The 19,446-nt window shown below is 51.1% G+C and overlaps 1 protein-coding gene across 1 annotated transcript in view; it reads right to left on the reverse strand.

Moving 5' to 3' along the window:
• SDK1 (sidekick cell adhesion molecule 1) overlaps window positions 1-17,429 on the reverse strand; it is a gene marked incomplete at its 5' end in the record, with an annotated part of 547,830 nt that extends 530,401 nt beyond the window's left edge. The window contains one exon of the mRNA XM_081093020.1: window positions 17,186-17,429. Within this exon, the coding sequence (XP_080949146.1) occupies window positions 17,186-17,429 (244 nt within the window). The remainder of the gene's footprint in view (window positions 1-17,185) is intronic.
• Window positions 17,430-19,446: the final 2,017 nt, after the last annotated feature.

Below are 19,446 nucleotides of genomic sequence, written 5' to 3' on the forward strand. Positions count from 1 at the left end.
GGGAAGGAAGGCGCTGCTACCCCAGGCCGGGTGTTCAGCGTGGGCAGGTGCTTCAGGAACTGAGGCTGTGCTGGGAGACCCGATTCCTGAGGAAGGCCAAGACGCACAGAGCCCATGGGGCCAGATATTGGCAACACTGTGGTGCTACAAACTACTTGCAGAATATCTGGGCTTTCTGATTTCTAGGGCATCCACTGGCTTCTGGAGAGTACGTACAAGTGGTACATGAAAGGGGTGTTTCACTTTCCGAGAGATGCTCACTGTATTTCCCAACTGTATTTCAACCTTTAACAAAGTCGAAGAACTGTCCGCTGCAGCGGTGGCACGCTCAGCTTGGGTTCTGCCCCCTTTAGCTGGCCTCCTGTACACCTGTGTGTCTTTCACGATCTCTGGCTCGTGGCTGGTTAGTGAGGCTTTATTTCCTTCCACACTCAGCCTGGACTCCAGGGCCAATTCCGACTCTGACATCCGTCCCCTGAACTGCATTGACTTTATGATTTAATTTCTCCTGCCGTGCATATCCCTAATCCAACACAGACTCCTCATCCTGTCTGCTCTCGTGGCTACATTGCTCAGTACTTTGGGGTGAATTAGAGCAACTTCAAAGACTGCTGCTTGTATTGGTCAGGGTTCAGTAGTAGAGAGCAGAATCTAGTTCCTTCTACTCTAAACAGAAAGGGGTTTATTACAGGGAATTAAATATCTTGCTGAATTGTTGAGGGGGCTGAACAACATGCGGTAGCGACTCCCGGGTCTCCTCGGCAGAACTAGCCTTCCAAGGGGAGCCAGCGCTGGCCCAGTCAGGGGGCCGCTCAGCTCCTGGCCCCAGGACCATGCTGTCCTGGCTGCCATCCGCAGGAGTGACGGACATGTCACTTTCTCGCCCCACTTCCGTTTCAGTCTTAACTAAGTTGGATCAATCATACGAAGTCATGTTTTGTATGCTTCACGTCTGGCATGACCTGACTGGCAGAACTGCAGCCAGTCCAGACCCCGACAGGAGAGAGCTGGGCAGCGTGGTGTCCGCTCTCCGGCTGCCGCAGATGTGAGGGAGCCAGGCTGCGGTGTTGGCCACAATGCCTCGTTTCCGCACTGAGCTGTTCACCCGAATTGCCACACAGTCCTTTCACCTGTCCTGGGGGGTTCTGTTCCCCAAAGCGGCAGTTCCGACTCCACTTGACGGTGGCCCTTTTACTCTCAGCAGATGACTGGAACCGAAGCTGCAAAGAAAAAGCTGTGGTACAAACTGGACTTAATTGCTCCTCTGGCCTTCTCTCTGTTCCATTCAAATCACTGTGAGTGGCTGCAACACCACCGTATGGGACAGAGGGAAGAGGAGGAGAGAGCTATGGGCGCAGAGACCCTTGGAACTGGGGTCCACGAGCTGAGGAAGCAAGTGACACATTCTGGAGGCTTCAACAAACACAAGTCATGAGCGTTTGACACCATCCACTTCCTCTTTCCTTGAGAACTTTCCTTCACTCAGAGTCCAAGACACGTCACACTCCCGTCTCGCTAACTAAGGAAACCCTTTCCTCTCCTTGGCTCAGGCTCGGTCCTTCTTTTTTCTTCTCTCTTTGTGGGCAATCTCCTCGCTGATGGATCCCTGGCCTCCTCCCCTAACCTTCCTCAGAAGTGACATTTTCAGTGACCTACACTGACCTTCTCTTAGATGTACCAGATCTTCTCAAATCTAATGTCTAAAACCAGACTCTTGATTCTTTTCTCTTCTCCAAAGCTGCCTTTCACCCATTGTTCCCTATCTTGATGAATGACATTATAATTTACCCAGTAACTCAATCCCAAAACCTTGCAGTTAAACTTGGTCTTTTGGCTTTCTCATTTCTCACATTTAATTCCATTAATAAAGTCTGTTGGCTCTGCCCTCAAACTTAATCTTGAAACTGACCGCTTGTAATCCATCTACTGTTGCCACCCAGGCCACCATCCTCACTAACAGGCCTTATAAATGGTTATCCTCGCTTTACCATTCTGCACCCAAATGCCAGAGCAAGCACGTCCGATCACGCCTTTCCGCTGCCACTGAGCATGTAAAACCCAGTGCACTTGGAATACAATGTGAAGGCCTTGCTGTGGCCTGCAAGGCTCTGCCGTGTGGTCCTGGCTATGTGTGTGCCTTACCTCCTGCTCCCTTCCCCCGGGCTCGCTGAACTCTCCACACTGGCCTCCGAAGGTTTCCCCATGTACCTTACTGGGATGGACACAGAGTGGCATATATGTTTTCTGTCCCCCCCCTGGAATATAAGCTTCATGAGGGTAGAACTTTATTTTGCTCCGTTTCATGCTTTCTTGCCTGGCACATAGTTGATCCTCAAACATGTCCTGACTGTAAGGTGGGGGCAGTGGAATTATTCTAGTGGTCTCGTCTTGGTAGGGCTGAAGTATAAGGTGTCTTTGTGGAAGGGCAGTGTGTAAGAGTGGTAAAACACGCGACTGATTATTGCTGCAGGTAAGAGAACATAAGTATTAAGGAATGATAGGAATCTGGAACTTGCAAATTAATAAGGGAAAAAAATGGAGTGAATAACCTGACCAAACCAGCAGGCGTAGGAAAGCGGACACAGTGTGAAACAGCGCGAGATGAAAGGTATAGATGGCGTGGGCAGAGCTTCCTGTTCTCCCAACAGGGACGCCCAGGAAACCAGTTCCACCATCACCGCTCAGAGCCCCTGGAGAGAACACACCGGCAAGCACAGGGAGACTGACAGGCGGGATGAAGGCAGCAGACCGTCTAGGAACCTGGGGCGAGTTCCTTGGCTTTCCTCACCGTCTCCCATGGGTCCCAGATAGGGCGCTAGAAGCTTCTTACCCTCAACAGACACAGGGGGAGGCTCCAAGAAGAGCCTGTGCCCAACCAGAGGACAGGGAGGGGTGGGCGAAGGAAAACCCTTTGCCAGTCCCTGCCCTGTTCCATCACTGAGAAGCTCTCCTGGGACACGCATTTCCAGCAGGCTGGGCAAGGCGCTGACTTCCTAACCTCTCCCCCACACCCCACCACGTCAGGCAGCAGGCTCAATCCCCCGCCTGGAGGTTGGAGCTGTGCCTGGATCAGGGAGCTAATCGTCTATTCCCTCCCTGGCAGGAGCAGGTGGCACTTCAATTTTCCTACCAGGTGGTGTGACAGGGCCAACCAGCCTCAATGAGATTTAACCAGGTGGTGCAAATAGGGACTAATTACCGGCAGGCGCGGTATTCCTCCCCTCTCCCCCCACCAGTGTCCTCCCAGCGGGGAACTGAGCTTCCACAACCAATAGCAGCGAGAAGATGGAATGGATGGAGGGAGAAGGGCTACTTGGTACTCCACTCCCTCTCTCCCCTCCTATGGAATACTGGGCTCATTAGGGTGCAGTGACTTTGCAGCAAAAAGTGGTATGTCTTAGCCCTTGGGTTTCCGCTCCCTAATGGCAGCCTGGCCCAAGCGAAGCTTCTCTCACACGAAGACAACAAAAATGGTGGGTTGGAGCTACACTTTTGCAAGGAAGGTGTCAGTAATATGAACTTCTACCTCACTTGCCTGAAACAAGATAGTCCGCACCTTACTTTTGTCTGGGTGCTGGGCTGGGGAAGGGCTTAGAGGGTAGCTAAGTATGTACACCCACCCATCCTTGCATTAAGCCTTCACAGGGGGACTGCCTGCTAAAAGATGGTGAAGTAGGACCCAGGGTTTCTTCCATGTACAGGGTACAATCAGTCACTCATAACACCAAGAGCCAGGAAAATCACTCGTGAATGAGAAGAACAGGTGCCAACACTGATTAATCTGATAAATATCTGAAAGCAGCCATGATAAAAGTATTTTAAGCCTTTACAAATTATCTTACAATAAATAAAAAGTAGAAACCCCAAGAAGAAAATCAAATTTACTAAAAAGAGAATCAAAAACAAATAGTAGCGCTGAAAAAATAACTGAAATTAAAATAAAATGCTCAGTGGACTCAATAGTAGAGTGGAGATGACAAGGATAGAATCAGTGAACTTCAAGATAAACCGATAGAATGTGCCCAATGTGAGCAACGGAGAAAACAGACTGAAAAAAATGAAGACTCACAGACCTGCGGGACAATAAGAGTTCATATGCATGTCAACACAGGCCAAGAAGGAAAGGAGAGGCAGAGTGATCAAAAACGTATCCAAAGAAATGCTCCCCAAATTCGGTAAAAAAAACCCAAAAAACATAAACTTAGAGATTTAAGAAGCTGAATGAATCCCAAACAAAATGAATGCAAAGAAATCTATGAACTGCAAACTAAAGACAAAAGGAAACCATTGAAAGTAGCCAGAGAAAAGCACAGTACTTATCAGGAAAAGCAGTGCAAATGAGAGAGCCTTCTCGTCTGGAACCAATTTTTCAAGTACTGAAAGAAAAGAACTGTCAACTACAAATTCTACATGCGCCCCCGCCCCAAAAATCTTCAGGAATCATCAAACTGTTTTCTATAGCAGCTATAACATTTTACATTCCTCACCAACACTTATTTTCTGCGGGGTATGTTTTTTTGGGGGGGAGGGGGGAGCGTGTGGTAGCTATCCTAATGGGTGTGAAGTGGTATATCATTGTACTAGTAATGTTATTTGCTTTTCCCTATTGATTGATGAAATTGAGCATCTTTCATGTGCTTATTACATATACATATATATATCTTCTTTGGAGAAATGTCTGTTCAAGTCCTTTCCTACATATCTCATTTTAAGCAATTGGAACAAATATAAACAGATAACCCAAAAGAAACCTGGAAGAAGAAAATAATAAAGTTAAAGAGTGAAATTATGAAATAGACAAAGTAGAAAAGATATGTAAATCTAAAATCCAGTTCTTGGGAAAGAGTAACAAACTAGATATGCCCCTCAAGACACTGATGAGGAGAAAAAGAGTAAAGTTAGTTGTTAATTAGAAACAGAACGAAGACGCAACCACAGAACAGAGTGTGAAAGGACTTAAGAAAACACTGTAAGAAGCCGATGGTAACAAAATCACAAATGAAGACGAATGCTCTGAAAATGAAGAGGAGTTATTTTCTGGCTAATTATAGATTATCACAATCAACCTAAGGAAATGGAAACCTTGATTACATCTGATACTACCAATTCAATAACAATGATTGTAAAGTGTCTATGGAAGAATAAATGCCTGGACACAGCCAAGAACAGTGTAAGAAAAGGACTGCAGGAGGGTTTGCCTGGTCGCATACAGAAGCATGTACCTGAGTCAGTATGGTAACGGTGCTGGAACGTAAGGTGGGTCAGCAGAACAGAAGGGACAGGTCGGTTCCAGCACATTTGAGAATTCTGCATCTATTAAAGGGGGCAGTTCACGTCCGTGGGAAAGGGGTGGATAAGTGACCGTGTTACTTAATTGCAACAAAAACAGGACATGACAAAATTTGGTTTATTTACCCAAGCAAGAGCAACTATTGAAACAAACTGTGGTTTAGAAAAAAAAAAAAAACACCCTTAAGCTATATTTGTAGCAAATAAAATGCTAAATTATAATTTTTAAATTACTATGAAGTATCCACCTACATAGAAACAAGCCGCAACATATGCCTTGTACTTTTGATAGACAACAGCAAAGTTAGAGAGGCCCACAACCTTGTTTTCCCACGATAACACTCTGTGATACTAGATTTAAGTCATTTTAAACATCCAGGAGTTGCTGGTTAAAAACAGCCAGCCAAGCATGTCAAGCTGCCGCTAACTGCAAACGCCCGCCTTCTGACCTGACATTCACTTCCACCCTCTGCACTTCGCATCTTCCCCATTTCCTCCCCAGGTGCACCTCCTTCCAATGTTAATAATGTATCCTGTGCATTTAATGCAGCTCAAATCCTGTCTGCACAGCTAAGAACTGGAATGTAAAGGAGGAAGAGGGAGGGAGGGAGGGAGGGATATTTTTATTGATTTCAGAGAGTCAGGGAGAGGGAGAGAGAGAAACATCAATGATGAGAGAGAATCATGGATCAGCTGCCTCCTGTACACGCCCTTCTGGGGATCGAGCCCTGAGCCCGGGCATGTGCTGACCGGGAATCGAACCATGACTTCCTGGTTCATAGGTCAACGCTCAACCCCTGAGCCACCAGGCAGCTAGCAACTTTTTATTGCAAGTTTATCTTTAGCATGAGGTGTTTGTACTACGAGAGTCCTGGGTTTTTTCATTTGCTCTGCAGGACTCCATTGGTTTCCATGAGGATTAGCTGCAGAGCAAGGAATGTTAAATTTTAACCCAGCCCCAATGTGAGATACAGCCTTGAGGCTCAGCTATTTCTTGCTCTCTCTCTTTTCTCTTAATTACTAGTATGCACGACTCCACAATGACAGCAAGTCTCTGCACTTCCTCAAACTAGTGGGCAAGGTTTTCCAGTCCTGTCACTGCTGGGCCAGCCTCTCAAGGTTTAAGCCGGCGGACCTCACTCCATCTTCTTCCGCTGTGCAGACTCCAGGCTGTGGCTCCTGGTCCTTCATGAGACCCTCGGGGCCACGCCCTCGGCACCTACATCCAGATCTGAAACCTCCTCACCCCTTGACTCCCCACCTCACCTGGCTAGAAGTGGGATTTCCTGACCGCGCGGGCTCAGGAATGCTTTTGTTAGTCCTTGTTATATTCTGTCCACAGTTTCTGTGTGTCTGCAGCAGGGCGGGGGTGGAAATACTCTGTATCAGATCTGGCGGCAATGCTGCTAGAAGCCTCCAGTCATCACAAAATATGAAACTGAAATGATCCCTTCAGAGAACTGTGATGATTACTTACCATTTTGCCAGATGACAACAGCCCACATTTTTTTCAGCCTCGAGAACAGTCTTCAAATTGGAAAAAATAAATATTCCTAAGGCATTTTGAGATCATTTTGTCACTACCCACTTCAAATTCTCATTCTCTTTTCTTGCTCAAGATTTCAGCAATATGAGAACACACCTGTAGGCCCCATTTTCTCACCACCCATTCATTCTGTAATCAACTTCAGCCTACTTCATTCTCCTACAGCTCTAGTGAAATCATACTCAACAAGGTCAACATGCCCACCTAACCAACAAATCCAATGGCCTTTTCTTGGTCCTAATCTTACTCCCCTCTCGGCAGCAATACTGACCATGACAATTTTTCCACTCCAGTATCACCCGGGTCAAATACCTATTATCCCTATATCATCACAACTATTCTCCAATTCACTTCCATCACTCCAATCTCCTCCAACTTATCCAGTAAATCACAGCCGGATTAACACTGCTAGACTCCAGTCCAGTCAATTCTTCACCCTCCCCGCTCTGGTCCTGCAGTGGTCCATAAATCACCGAGTGCTATGGGAAAAGATGAATGAGGCATGCGCTACCCACAAACGTTAAACACCGACACTTACAGGATGCATGCTATGTACCTGGTCAGGTGCTAACACCTTACCTCTGATCATATCGAATGACCCTCACAATAACTGCCTGAAGTAGGTGCAATTATTATACCTACTTCAGGGATGAGAAGTGATACTTTAAGAAGGTTAAACAGCCAACTCAGCGAAGTACAGCTAGCAAGTGGCTGAGCCTGTTTTATTCCACGCCAAGCCCACCCTCTTAAGCAACATATGCTATTTCCACGAGGCCTTATACCAAACACCTAGACCTCTCCTCTAATGCAAAACTCGTATCCAAACACCTACCTAACAACTCCATGCGGAAGCTTTAATGGTACCTCATATTAACACATTCAAAACCAAAACAGGATCATACTGCCCAAATTGAGGTGGTCCAACCTCATTGAATGACTGCCCAATCAACTAGCCATGCAAGCCAAAAACCTGGACATCACCCTCCAAATCCAATTACCAAATCCTGCCCATCTCGGTATCTTCCTAAATCTCCCTACTCGATCCAGCTCTCTCCATCTCCAACACTACCACCCAGTCCAAGCTACTTCCTCTCACCTCAACTGCCAATACATCCTAACTGGTCTACCGTCATTCATGCTGATTTCTCCCGACCCATTTTCACTTTTGCAATCAGTATGCTTTATTTTTCCCTCATGGCCATGCTTTTAACATATAAATCTGGTCCCTTCACAATTTTTTAATCAGGACCAAAGCTTTGAGTCAATCTTTACTTCAGGGTCTGAAGCAACAGTAACGCAAAGGCTGGTAATAGCCGGGTTTTGGTCACACAAGAAGGCCAGTTTTCAGTAGGAGTCAAGGACGGTACCAGCCCAGTAACAGAGATGATGACAAAGAGGACAGTACCGGAGAGATTTCACACACTTGGCTCTAGTTACTCCTGAGGCAGAGCTGAGCCCTAAACCTGCCAAGTTTCAAGGTACTCTTCTCGTTACACTGTGACACCTCGGATGTCTCCAATGAAATCCTTTTTTCTTAAGTAGTTCAGATTGAGTTTCTAGCTTGCAACCAAGAGTCTTAGCTAAGAAAAAAGAAAGCCTTAAAGAGCCTAGAAGACATACTTAGAAAAGGGGTGCATGCCTCCAAGGCAAAAATAAAACAATTCTACAAAAGGTAGGAATACCTTTGCCAGAAGATACCTAAATACGTGCAATGTTTGTAAACTCATATATCTCCGCCTTTAGGAGGTGCGGCATAAAACGCTGCAAGATAAGAGCCATGTTTTCTTTTATGTTCGCAAATCATCACAGCTTACTGCAGAGCTAAATGCCGAATAAAAATTTAGAAGTAAAATCATGACTATACAATAACATAAGCCATAAGTTACACTGTTGGAAACCCACTCTCTGGGAACAATTCATACATGCGCTCATGCAAATAAAATGTCATTTTCCAGTAACACTTTGCCACTATTCTATGTCCTGGTTTTGATTAGCATTGTCAGGTATTATAAACTCACCTTGCTCATAACCAACAATTTCATACATTGCATAAGTATACTGAAAAGTAGTGTACCAAGGAAGGGGGGGGGTGGGGAATGAGCTGTGAAAACTACAGATTACATTCTATAGAAACACTTTTTCTATTGCCATCTGGTGGTTCCTGTATTAAATCTATGCTGGCACCCATTATATAGAAGGGCTTGATCCACAAATACAAAACCTCTTTTGGGGGGGAGTGGGGAGTTTCACATCTAACACCTAGGGGAAGGCAAGATGGAACTAACCTTCACTTTGAAAACAGGCCTTCTTTCATGAGAAAAAGCACAAATACACACAGGGTACACTGAAGAGAAGAACCCACAGACACCATCACCCCGGAAGTTGACCATCCTTACCCACGTCGGACAGGTGATACCTATGCAATGTAAATTTTGAAATCCCTCCTTACCCCAAATCTAAATTTTTCCTAACCAGCCTCCTTGGGGTGCTAAAATTCCCACCACCAATCCCTCTTAATAAAGGAAACGATCGGCACTCCTAGAAGAGCCACACTCCTCGGAGTCAGGGTGTATTCTTTGGTTACCTCCCTATGTTTTTTCTCTAGGAAAGATCACTCATCTTTATGAACTCAAGCTTACATACTTGAGTGCTCCCTAACTCCTCATGATAAGGAAACATGTCTAGAATACGTACAGAGGAGAGTTCTGAAAGGGGGAAAAGGCAACAAAACTTTGCACCAAAGGCTAAGGTTGTTCATGCAATAATATGGGCCTGGGAGTTGAGCCCATTCTCTAGAGCCCACATCTCCAAAGGCTGGCCTGTCAGTTTAAAACACACACACACACACACATACACACACACCACAAAAAAAAAAAAAAAAAAAAAAACAGTGAAGAAACTATTGTCTGAGCCCATGCTCAACAAGCTAATCTCCAAAGATCACTAAATTAATAGATTTAGTGAACAGATATATCTATGGTCAAGATACTGGATTATTTAACTGATAGCAGTTAATCTTCACTAGATGTTGTCTGTATATCAACAGAGTCCCAGCTAAGCCTGTTAAAGTGAAAAAAAGATTAACGGGCGTTAATCTTGAGGGCTTTTTGATTTACTAAAAGTCCCTAAAGAAGACAACCAACCTAATGTTAGATTGAACAAAAACGTCAACGGAAACCATCTACTAACCTCTTTCATTACCGATGGCCACTGTCCGGTAAATACAAACATTCTCACATCCATCACTATTTTCATATCTCCTCAAACTTCTCACTGCATTAATTACCTCCAGTATATTTTAACTAGTCTTGCTCTTTTTTCTTCCAGCCATTTAAATAAGTAAGCATCTCACATTTTAAAGAAATTTATTTCTCCAAATTTCAGACTTACACTGACAAGTTATGGCACTAATCCATTTTACAGAACCTAAAATTCTGAGCACAAACCATTATCAGGGTAGAGTAAATACGTCACATGTTAGACGGCAGCACCTAAAGAGAAATATTATATTGCATCTTAGTTGTCTTCGACATTGCAACTACCCTGGCAAATGTAAAATGAAGAGAATTAGATTCCAAGAGCTAAGACACGGAGTTATAGAACCCCCAAGAAGGAGGCACAGGAGTCTGGGTGAAGGGCAGAGAAGATCTGACAACATGCAGAAGATCAGAGAATCAGAAAAGAAAAATTTTGAAAATCTAGTCTCTCTCCCCGCCCCCAACTTTTACAGCTGAGAAATTATACCCAGAGAGGCTAACAGACTTGCTCATACTGCAAGTTAGTTACAGAATGAAATAAAAATCAGGCCTACTGATACTTAGCCCAATGTCTTTTCCACTCACCACATTTGTATTTCAAGGAAAGCTTTTAAAAAATATTCATATTCCCACAATACCCACTGGAGACCACAGGAGCTGGAGTGGGGGGAGGGCCAGGCTAAGGCAATGAGTCCATCTCCAGCTTTAGAGCTGTCTGTCAGGAGGTCAGATCACCTAATACTAGAATAGCAAGTGAATAAATGACTATGGCAGTGACGGCGAACCTATGACACGCATGTCAGAGGTGACACGCGAACTCATTTTTTTGGTTGATTTTTCTTTGTTAAATGGCATTTAAATATTTAAAATTAATATCAATAATTTAAACCTTTGCCCTAACCGGTTTGGCTCAGTGGATAGAGCGTCGGCCTGCGGACTGAAAGGTCCCGGGTTCGATTCCGGTCAAGGGCATGTACCTTGGTTGAAGGCACATCCCCAGTGGGAGGTGTGCAGGAGGCAGCTGATTGATGTTTCTCTCTCATCAATGTTTCTAACTCTCTACCCCTCTCCCTTCCTCTCTGTAAAAAAAATCAATAAAATATATTTTAAAAAGTATATGTAAGTCTTTGTTTTACTATGGTTGCAAAGATCAAAAAATTTCTATATGTGACACGGCACCAGAGTTAAGTTAGGGTTTTTCAAAATGCTGACACGCTGAGCTCAAAAGGTTCGCCATCACTGGACTAGGGTTTCCTAAAGCAGGATTCTCAGAACAGCATTGTTAATTTCTGTATTTAGATACAATAAGAATAGTATTAATATAATGAAACTATAAGACTAATAATAATATAGCTCTCCAGAACAGGTCTCTAGGTAGAGGATCAACAACTGGCAGGCAAGGATCTATCAAGCGATGGCAGACTTCTGCATTTCAATGATTCATTGAAAAACTTAAGGATAATTCCTTTGTGCTACTACAAAAGGATGATAAGCGGTGCCATATTCACGGTCCTAGCTGACAAAATATGCTCTCCCTTGGGATCAAAGGTACAAATGTTTATCATCTTTTTTATTAAAAGACTAGAGGCCCAGTGTACGAAATTCATGCACTGGGGGGGGGGGGTCCCTCAGCCCACCCTGCGCCCTCTCACAGTCTGGGGGCCTAAGCCATCAGTCAGACATCCTTAGCACTGCCGTGGAGGTGGGAGAGGCTCCCGCCACCGCCACTGCGCTCACCAGCTGTGAGCCTGGCTCAGAGCTTCTGGCTGAGCAGCACTCCTCCTGTGGGAGCACACTGGCCATGAGGGAGCAGCTCTTGCACTGAGCATCTGCCCCCTGGTGGTCAGTGCATGTCACAGCTAGCAGTCATTCTGCCGTTCAGCCAATTTGCATATTAGCCTTTTATTATATAGGATAATTACAAATTTAGGGGAGAATTTGTTTAATAAAATGCCTTATAGAAATGTTCAAGTCCAATTAATTTGAATGAGAGACTATACACATTAAAATACTCAGATGCATTAGGTAGAAACGTATCATCTCTTAATAGGAGTATATAACCAGATAATAAGACATATCAACACCCTTACTTTTTAAAAAGATAAATCCACTTTAACTCCCCTTTATATTGCACCTTTCATTCCCCATCCTCAGCTTTACTCAATTTTCATGGATTTGGATTTTAAGGGGTCTACTGTTAAAACTACTTTTTTTCTTAAATTTAAGCTGTGACCCTGTCAAAATCCAGTTTTTGTGTTTTCCCTCTCTGGTCTGCTCCGTTCTCTGGATGTAGCCAGCTGATGTTGCTAGAGTCTGGTCTCTAGGGCACCGAGAGAAAGGCCCAGATCCACGGCCCGTCCATACGCGACACAGAGGCTCTGAGCACGGCAATAAAGGCCACTCGCAGGTAGACGTTAACTACAAGTTCTCCTTGGGTTCCACTAATTGCCTGCCTGTCAGCGTGACTTTGCTGTGCTCCAGCGTCTGAGGGCACAGGGACGCCCCTGGCTAAGTATAACCACAGCACGCAGCTAAACGTAACTGTGGTTAGACAGAACGCATGCTGAAGCAAAGTAACAAATAAGAAGCCTGTACCTGGCAAAGCCCGGCTCTTTATTCTCATTTAAAGGACTTAAATGCACATACTTGCGTGCAGATAAGAGAATTTCCCAAGTGTCCCTCCAAGAAAATGGTTGGTACACACCTTGTGGTCAATTACGGGGTGTTCGAGTCTGCCCCCAGACTGCCACATTCTCAGTTGGAATTTGACAGTTTGGAAAGAAAAACGTCAAAATGGCAACAGCCGTATTATTCTGGGAGAGGGGTGGGTACATGGGGTTATGCATATTCCCCTGCTCTATTTTCCAAATTAGCTGATGTAGCTTTTATTTTTTTTACAACGGTACATAAGAGCCCTGATTCCTTGAGGTCAAGTCACTGGATGCAGTCTTCAGAAAACGCCACCGGCCGCGTCCCCTTCACACCTCCGGCTCCTGTGGCAGGGCAGGGCAGGGCCGGGCGGGAAACGCCCAGCGGTGGGGAACAGGGACTGTGGGCCAGGCAGGCTGCTGCCATCACGACTGGTCCTGGGACCCGAGGCCCATTAGCTACCATCTCAGGCCTCGGTGTCTCCCAGGTGAATGAGTACCAAGTGCTCCGCCCTCCCGGGCCGCGGTGAAGAGCGCGGCCGACCCGTGGAGCACTGGTGCTTGGCTCGCAGTAAGGGCTCCACGAAGGTTAGCGGCAGCTGGGTGATCACGGCTCCTGATTAGACTTACAGGCAGTCAGCAGCCCAGGGCCAGGTGCCGTCTGTCACAGGCAGCGGTCTAATCGCAACCAGGGGGCACCTGAGCTCCCCCTCCGTGCAGCCCCGTCTCTGCAGACGCTCGTGAGGCAGGGTGTCTGGGACTCAAGCTGCAACTGAAACTCAAATTACTAAGTCGTGAAGGGAAGGGGGTCTCGGGGTAAGCGGAAGGGGAAACAACGCGCTCCTGGGGTGACGGGAAGCCACGAGGGCCCAGAAAGCAGCTGGATTTGTTGTGAACCCAATGACCACTGCTTGGCGCTTTCTCCGGCAAGCCAGGGGCAGGGAAGCCTCATCGGTAGATCTCACCGAGGCTAGAAAAACGGTCCAGGCCACAGGAAGTCAGGCTAAGGATGACGGCAAACAGGGTAAGTGTGTGGGATTGGCCAACACACGGATCAACCGGTAACAAAGACAGAAGAGCCACCTGCGGAGCTCCTTTAAATTCACAAGCTCACCCTCCAGAGACCCTCAGGCCGGAGGTGGGGCCAGGTAACTGCCCCCAGACTAACAGGAGCTTGACAGTGTCCGTTGGAATAAACAGGATGAGTGACTAGAAAACTGATTACATCTGAGAGAAATTTCATGAACATGAAACAGGCTTAAGTGAAAATAAGTTCAAAGTACCCAAAAGCCACTGGAATCGGGGGGTGGGGGAAGGGTGGTTACCATAAAACCTCAAGGCCCGTGACAAGGTTAAGACCCAAATCGAGTCATGTGATCTCATTTGACAGTGTGGAGCAATGGCTCTCAAACCTGGCTGAGCACTGGGACACCTGGGGAGCTTTTCCCTCTCCTGATGCCGGGTCCAACTTCCAGTCGATTAAAACCAATGCAGAGAATGAGGTTCCGGTCCCAGGATTGTGTAAAGCTCCCTGGTGATTCCACTGAGCAACCAAGTGCAAGAGGCACAGGGTTGGAGAGGTTCCAGGAAATCAGCAAGTGGCTGGAATGAGGAAAAACGTAAGACAATCTAAGTTCCTGGCTCTCAGACTCTGGTGTGAACCAGGGTCACCTGGAAGGCAGGTGCGGCTCCATGACAGACCAAAGGGGCGGGCCCTCGACGGGTCCACTACGTTCCCCGCGTGACTGTGACACACACCGAAGTTCCAGGACCATCACTGTCACGTGACCGGGCATAACGCCAGAGGAGAAACTGAACCCCAAAGCAGTGATTTGAGCCGCCCAGGCCTACCCCTCCCCGCCTGCAGAACACAAACTAAGGAGAGAACCAACGAGCCCGTCAAAGGTCCGGCAGGAAACGTCACACACAGAATACTTGTGGCGCGGCCATCCTGCTGACACCCAGGTGCGGCTGCTGGGCCGCATCAAGAGAGCCTGCGTTGCCATCCGCCTTTCAGAACTAAAGTCGTGGAATCTAGAAAAGTCTCTCTCTCACACACTCACTCACACACACACACACACACACACACACCCCAATAAGCAGAGTATATAAGGCAGAAATCCTCTTTACATGTAAAACCTCAGGACCATTAAAGTCACAGGTAGACCATCTGAGCCAGGTGTTTCCATCTGAGCCAGGTGTTTCTAACAGGCCTATGACTTGCTCTGCTCCTGGCTTAAGCTCTGTAACTACATGTAACTGTTACTGGTCCGTGTTACACTTTCCTCCCAAAATACCCAGGCCAAGCCTAGCCACATGGCACACCCACCGGTAGAAGAAAACACGGAGAAATGAAGAACTGCTCCACTGGCTCCGACACAGTGGTAAGGATTCCACGCAGAATGTCACACTGTACCTGATAAGATTCGAGACAATACATCCCTGCCCACATGACCACCTCATCATCCCATTAGAAATCTCTACTGCAGCACCAGAATTTTCATTTTCAAGATACATGAGCTTTTGTCAAATGGTGACATCTCTCCTGTAATATGAATTTTCAATATGATATAAAAAAATGATGGATATATTACACATTTCACAGAGCACAGAGAACAGAAACCTGTCGATGCATTTAAAATTTGTGACAACCTATTTGAAATGTTACACGAAAAGATCTGTACACTTTATAAACCATATAAATGTAAAACAGGGGCCGGTGTTTTTACTGGCGACAAGGGATAAAACAGTCCTCCCTAACCAAGTTTGAGCACTGCCTTAGTACGTGTTTTTCTTCAATTAACATACGTTCATTACCGTTACAGTTGTAAAAACGCGACATTTCATAGAGCCTTCAACGTGCAATTGATAAAAAGTTGAAATCCCTGAACTACCCTTCAAAACAAAACCAGGTTTTTTTTCATTTGGACGTGTGCACACATTTTCAAACGTGTAAATATACAGAGATTACTGCGAAGTGCAAGTCACTGTCTTTTTGTTTTTTAAGGAAAACTTAATAAACACCATTTCTATCTTAAAGGTCACGCCTAGTGATTTAGATTTCTCCCTCTGAACCTGGCTTCCCTGGCAATCCGCGGATCCCATTTTACAAAATGACTTAATAAACGCGTTCCTGCAAAAGTAAGTCATTAAGCAAAAAGAAGCACAAATAAGTGAAATGAAAATGTTCCAAGTAATGGAGGAGTTAAATTAACCAGAAATAGGGCAATCTGTTTTCGGGCAGCCACACACGAAAGCGAGCATCTGCGAAAGCCCTGGGGAGGGTGCGAGGCCCCAGAGACCAGTGGGGTCAGCAGCGACAGGGGGATCAGGGGTGGCGGCTGCAGCGGGGGAAGGCAGCTCTGAGTGCAGACCCCCAGGTGCCGTCACATTTACACCCCAGCATGTGCCACACAGAGGTCGCCCCCCCCATACTAGTGCACGCGCGGCACACACACACACACACACATATTCACATACACACACACACACACACACACACACACAGATCTGAATTGGGTGCCCACCTGCCGCAACCTCAGTTCCATGACCCCCGAAGCCCCCGCGCAGCCCCGCCCCGAGGCTGCCACACAGCACAGGTGCCCCCATCCCAGAGGGCTCGCCAAGGGTGCCCCATCCCAGAGGACCTGCCAAGGGTGCACCCATCCCAGAGGACCTGGCCAAGGGTGCCCCATCCCAGAGGACCTGGCCAAGGGTGCCCCATCCCAGGGGGCTCGCCAAGGGGATGCGGCCAGGCAGTCCCCCCGCCCTGGGTGGCGCACTCCTGGTCCTTCCCGACCACTCACCTGGCGGAAGGGCTGCTCACTTGCTCAGGCTGCGCGGGCTTGTCCAGGGCCGGGTACAGGGCAGAGCTGGTGCCCAGCCCCCACCCCCCTGCCCAGGGGTCCTGGCACCCGCGGGTCCCACTGAAGCCGGCGCAGGGGGAGGGGCCGGTGCCGAAGTTCGCCGTCGGGGTGCGACCCCCGCTGGGGGCGCGGGGCAGCCGGGGGCGGAGGGGGTGCCAGCCCGGGAGCTGGGAGCGCCGCGTCGCCACTCACCGCCGCTCCGCCGCCCCGGACCCGCTGCGCTCCGCCGGCTCCGCTCCGCCTGCTGGGAGCCCTCGGGCGGCGGGCGGCGCTCCCGACCCCGACCCCGACCCCGCGCCCGCTTGACCCCGAACCCCGCCCGACCCCGCGCCCGCCCGGGAGGCGCGGACCCCGACGTCCTGGCCCCGACCCCGCGCCCCGCCCGACCCCGCCTTGACCCCGCGCCCGCCTTGACCCCGAACCCCGCCCGACCCTGCGCCCCCTCCCCGCGCCCGCCCGACCCCGAGCCCCCCGCCCGCTCGCCTGCCTTGCTCCCCGCGCCCCGCGCCCCCCGCCCGCCTGGACCCCCCGCCCGCCCGACCCCGCGCCCCCCGCCCGCCCGACCCCGCGCCCGCCTACCTTGCGCCAGCGCCCGGAGCAAGTGCAGCTGCAGCGCCAGGAGCGCCCACCATCCGCGCCGCCGGCCCGCGCTCAACTTTGTCGCCGGCCGCCCGCCGCGCTCCCCCGCGTCCTCTTCGCGGCTCTCGGGCGCCTCCCGGGCTCCGCGGGGCCGCCGCCGCCGCTCGGGGCCGGGCAGGGACCCCCGCGGCCGCCCCGGGCCCGCCGCGCCGCCGCCCGCCGCCCGCCGCGCGCCCCGGGCCATGCTGAGCGGCCGCCGCCCGGCCCGGCCTCGGCCCCGCGCGGGACGGAGGGAGGCGGCTCCCGCGCGCCACGGGCTCCAGGTGCGGCGGGCGCGGAGGGCGCGGCGGGGAGAAGTTGTCCGCCCGAGAGTCCTGTCGCGCCGCCCCCGGCGCCCCCGCGGCCAGAGCGCCCGGGCCGCGCGGCGTCTGGCGAAGGGTCCGCGGGCTGAGGAGCCGCCGCCCCCGCCCGGCGCCGAGGAGAAAGTGCGCCCGCCCGCGCCGCGCTCGCCCGGCCGCCGCTCCTCATTCACAGCGCGGCCGGCCGCCCCGCCCCCCGCGCCCGCCGCCGCCGCTGATTGGCCGAGGGGCGGTGGCTCGCGCGCCCGGCCCCGCCCCCTCGCGCTCGCCAGGTTTCAAACGCGCCGCGCCCGCCCGCCTGGAATTTCGCGGCGGCCCCGCGCTCGGCTCCGCGGCTTCCCGCGCCGGCTGCGCCCCCTAGGGACGCGGGGCGGGCACTGCAGGCGGCGCCGTCTCCGCGCGTCCTCGGGCGCCCGGGCGCTGGGCGCGGGGCGCGGGGCTCGAGCCGGTGTCCGCCTCGCCCGGCCCGTGCGGTGCGGTCGCCCAGGTGGCCCGGTGCCCGTGCAGCGGAGGGCGGGCTCGGCGGACGGGTCAGAGGCTGGGCTCGTGGGCGCGCCCCTCCCGGCGCTGGCAGCCGCCCTCCCCGCCGCCCCGCTGCCAGCTGCGGGCTCGGGGTACGCGAGGTCACACTCCAAGTTGCCGCGCTGGCAAACGAGAAGCGCGCGCGCACTCGGGGTCGGTGCCCAGCCCCAGGCTCCGTGGGGCAGCCCCGCGCCGGATGGGAGGCGTGGACGCCGGACTTAGGGGCGTCCAAGGTCACAGGGGCCCGCGGGGCCGCGGCGCTGCCCACACGGATGGGCGGCCTCCCAGGGGCGGGGGTCCCCGGGCGGCGGGAGGGCGGCTGGGCAGCACGCGGTGAGCATTGGCGAGTTGCGGGGGGACGGAGCGCCCTGGGGCCGGGAGGCCAGCATGTCCGTGGGCGGCGGCGGGAAGGTGACCCCGGTCTGCTGCCGGCAGTTGTGCGGGAGGAGCCGGGGGAGTGGGAGGACGGAGACGTGTCCGTGGTGACAGGCGAGGCGGGGCGTGCGCCTGGCGGGCGGGGTGCGGGCTCCCCCGGAGCGCGGGGTGCGGGTGGTGGTTACCCTGTTATTGCCCCAGACAAGGAGGGCCCAGGAGAGGGGGGCGGCCGTAGGCTCCTGGGTGCAGCAGCTCCACAATCCGGCGCGCTACTGTGTGCTGCCGACCTTATCCAAGGCTTCCTGACCATGGCCACGTGAAGGGAAGATGGGGAAACCGAGGCCCGAGGAGGCAGCCACGGGGAGGTGGGTTCTGAACTGGACCCCTGGCCGTTCCCTCTGCCCCCCCCCCCACACACACACACACAACCTCTATACAAGGGGGGGCAGAAAATGGGAAACAACCCCGAGGCCACACTGGAACCTACTGAGGGCTCCAGCACTGGGGTGCCCGGGCCACAGCCCAGAGAGCCCTGTGGGCCTCGCAGTCCTGAGGGCGCGGGGAGACTGGGGGGCAGGGGGTGTCCTACTGTACTTTCCCTACAGCAGCTCTGGGCCTCTTCTCACCTGCGGGGCTGGGTGACCTGGGAGCCCCCATGGGAACTAAGCAGGACCCACTGAGCGTTTCCCGTGGACCGGTGTGGGCAGTGGTCATCGCCCGGATCCCCACCACTCCCTGTGCCAGGTGCTGTCGCTGGTGCAGATGGGGAACCTGAGGCCCGGAGGCCAAGTGGCTTCCCCTCTGAGCACCTCGCTTTGCTCGGGGTGGGGATGGGGGTGGGGGTCCGGGCGGGCGGTGCAGAGGGCTCAGCTGCATTCTAGTTGCGAAATCTGGGCAAACCGCTGACTAAGTTCCTGTGCGGAGTTGGGAAGAATTCCCTGGCACAGGGCTGTCGCGAGGGAGTGGGGCCGTTCACACGCAGTCACCGCTGTTCCCCTGGTGCTG

Source organism: Myotis nattereri, assembly GCF_964212035.1.
Source record: "Myotis nattereri genome assembly, chromosome: 5".
NCBI classification, from domain to species: Eukaryota; Metazoa; Chordata; class Mammalia; order Chiroptera; family Vespertilionidae; genus Myotis; species Myotis nattereri.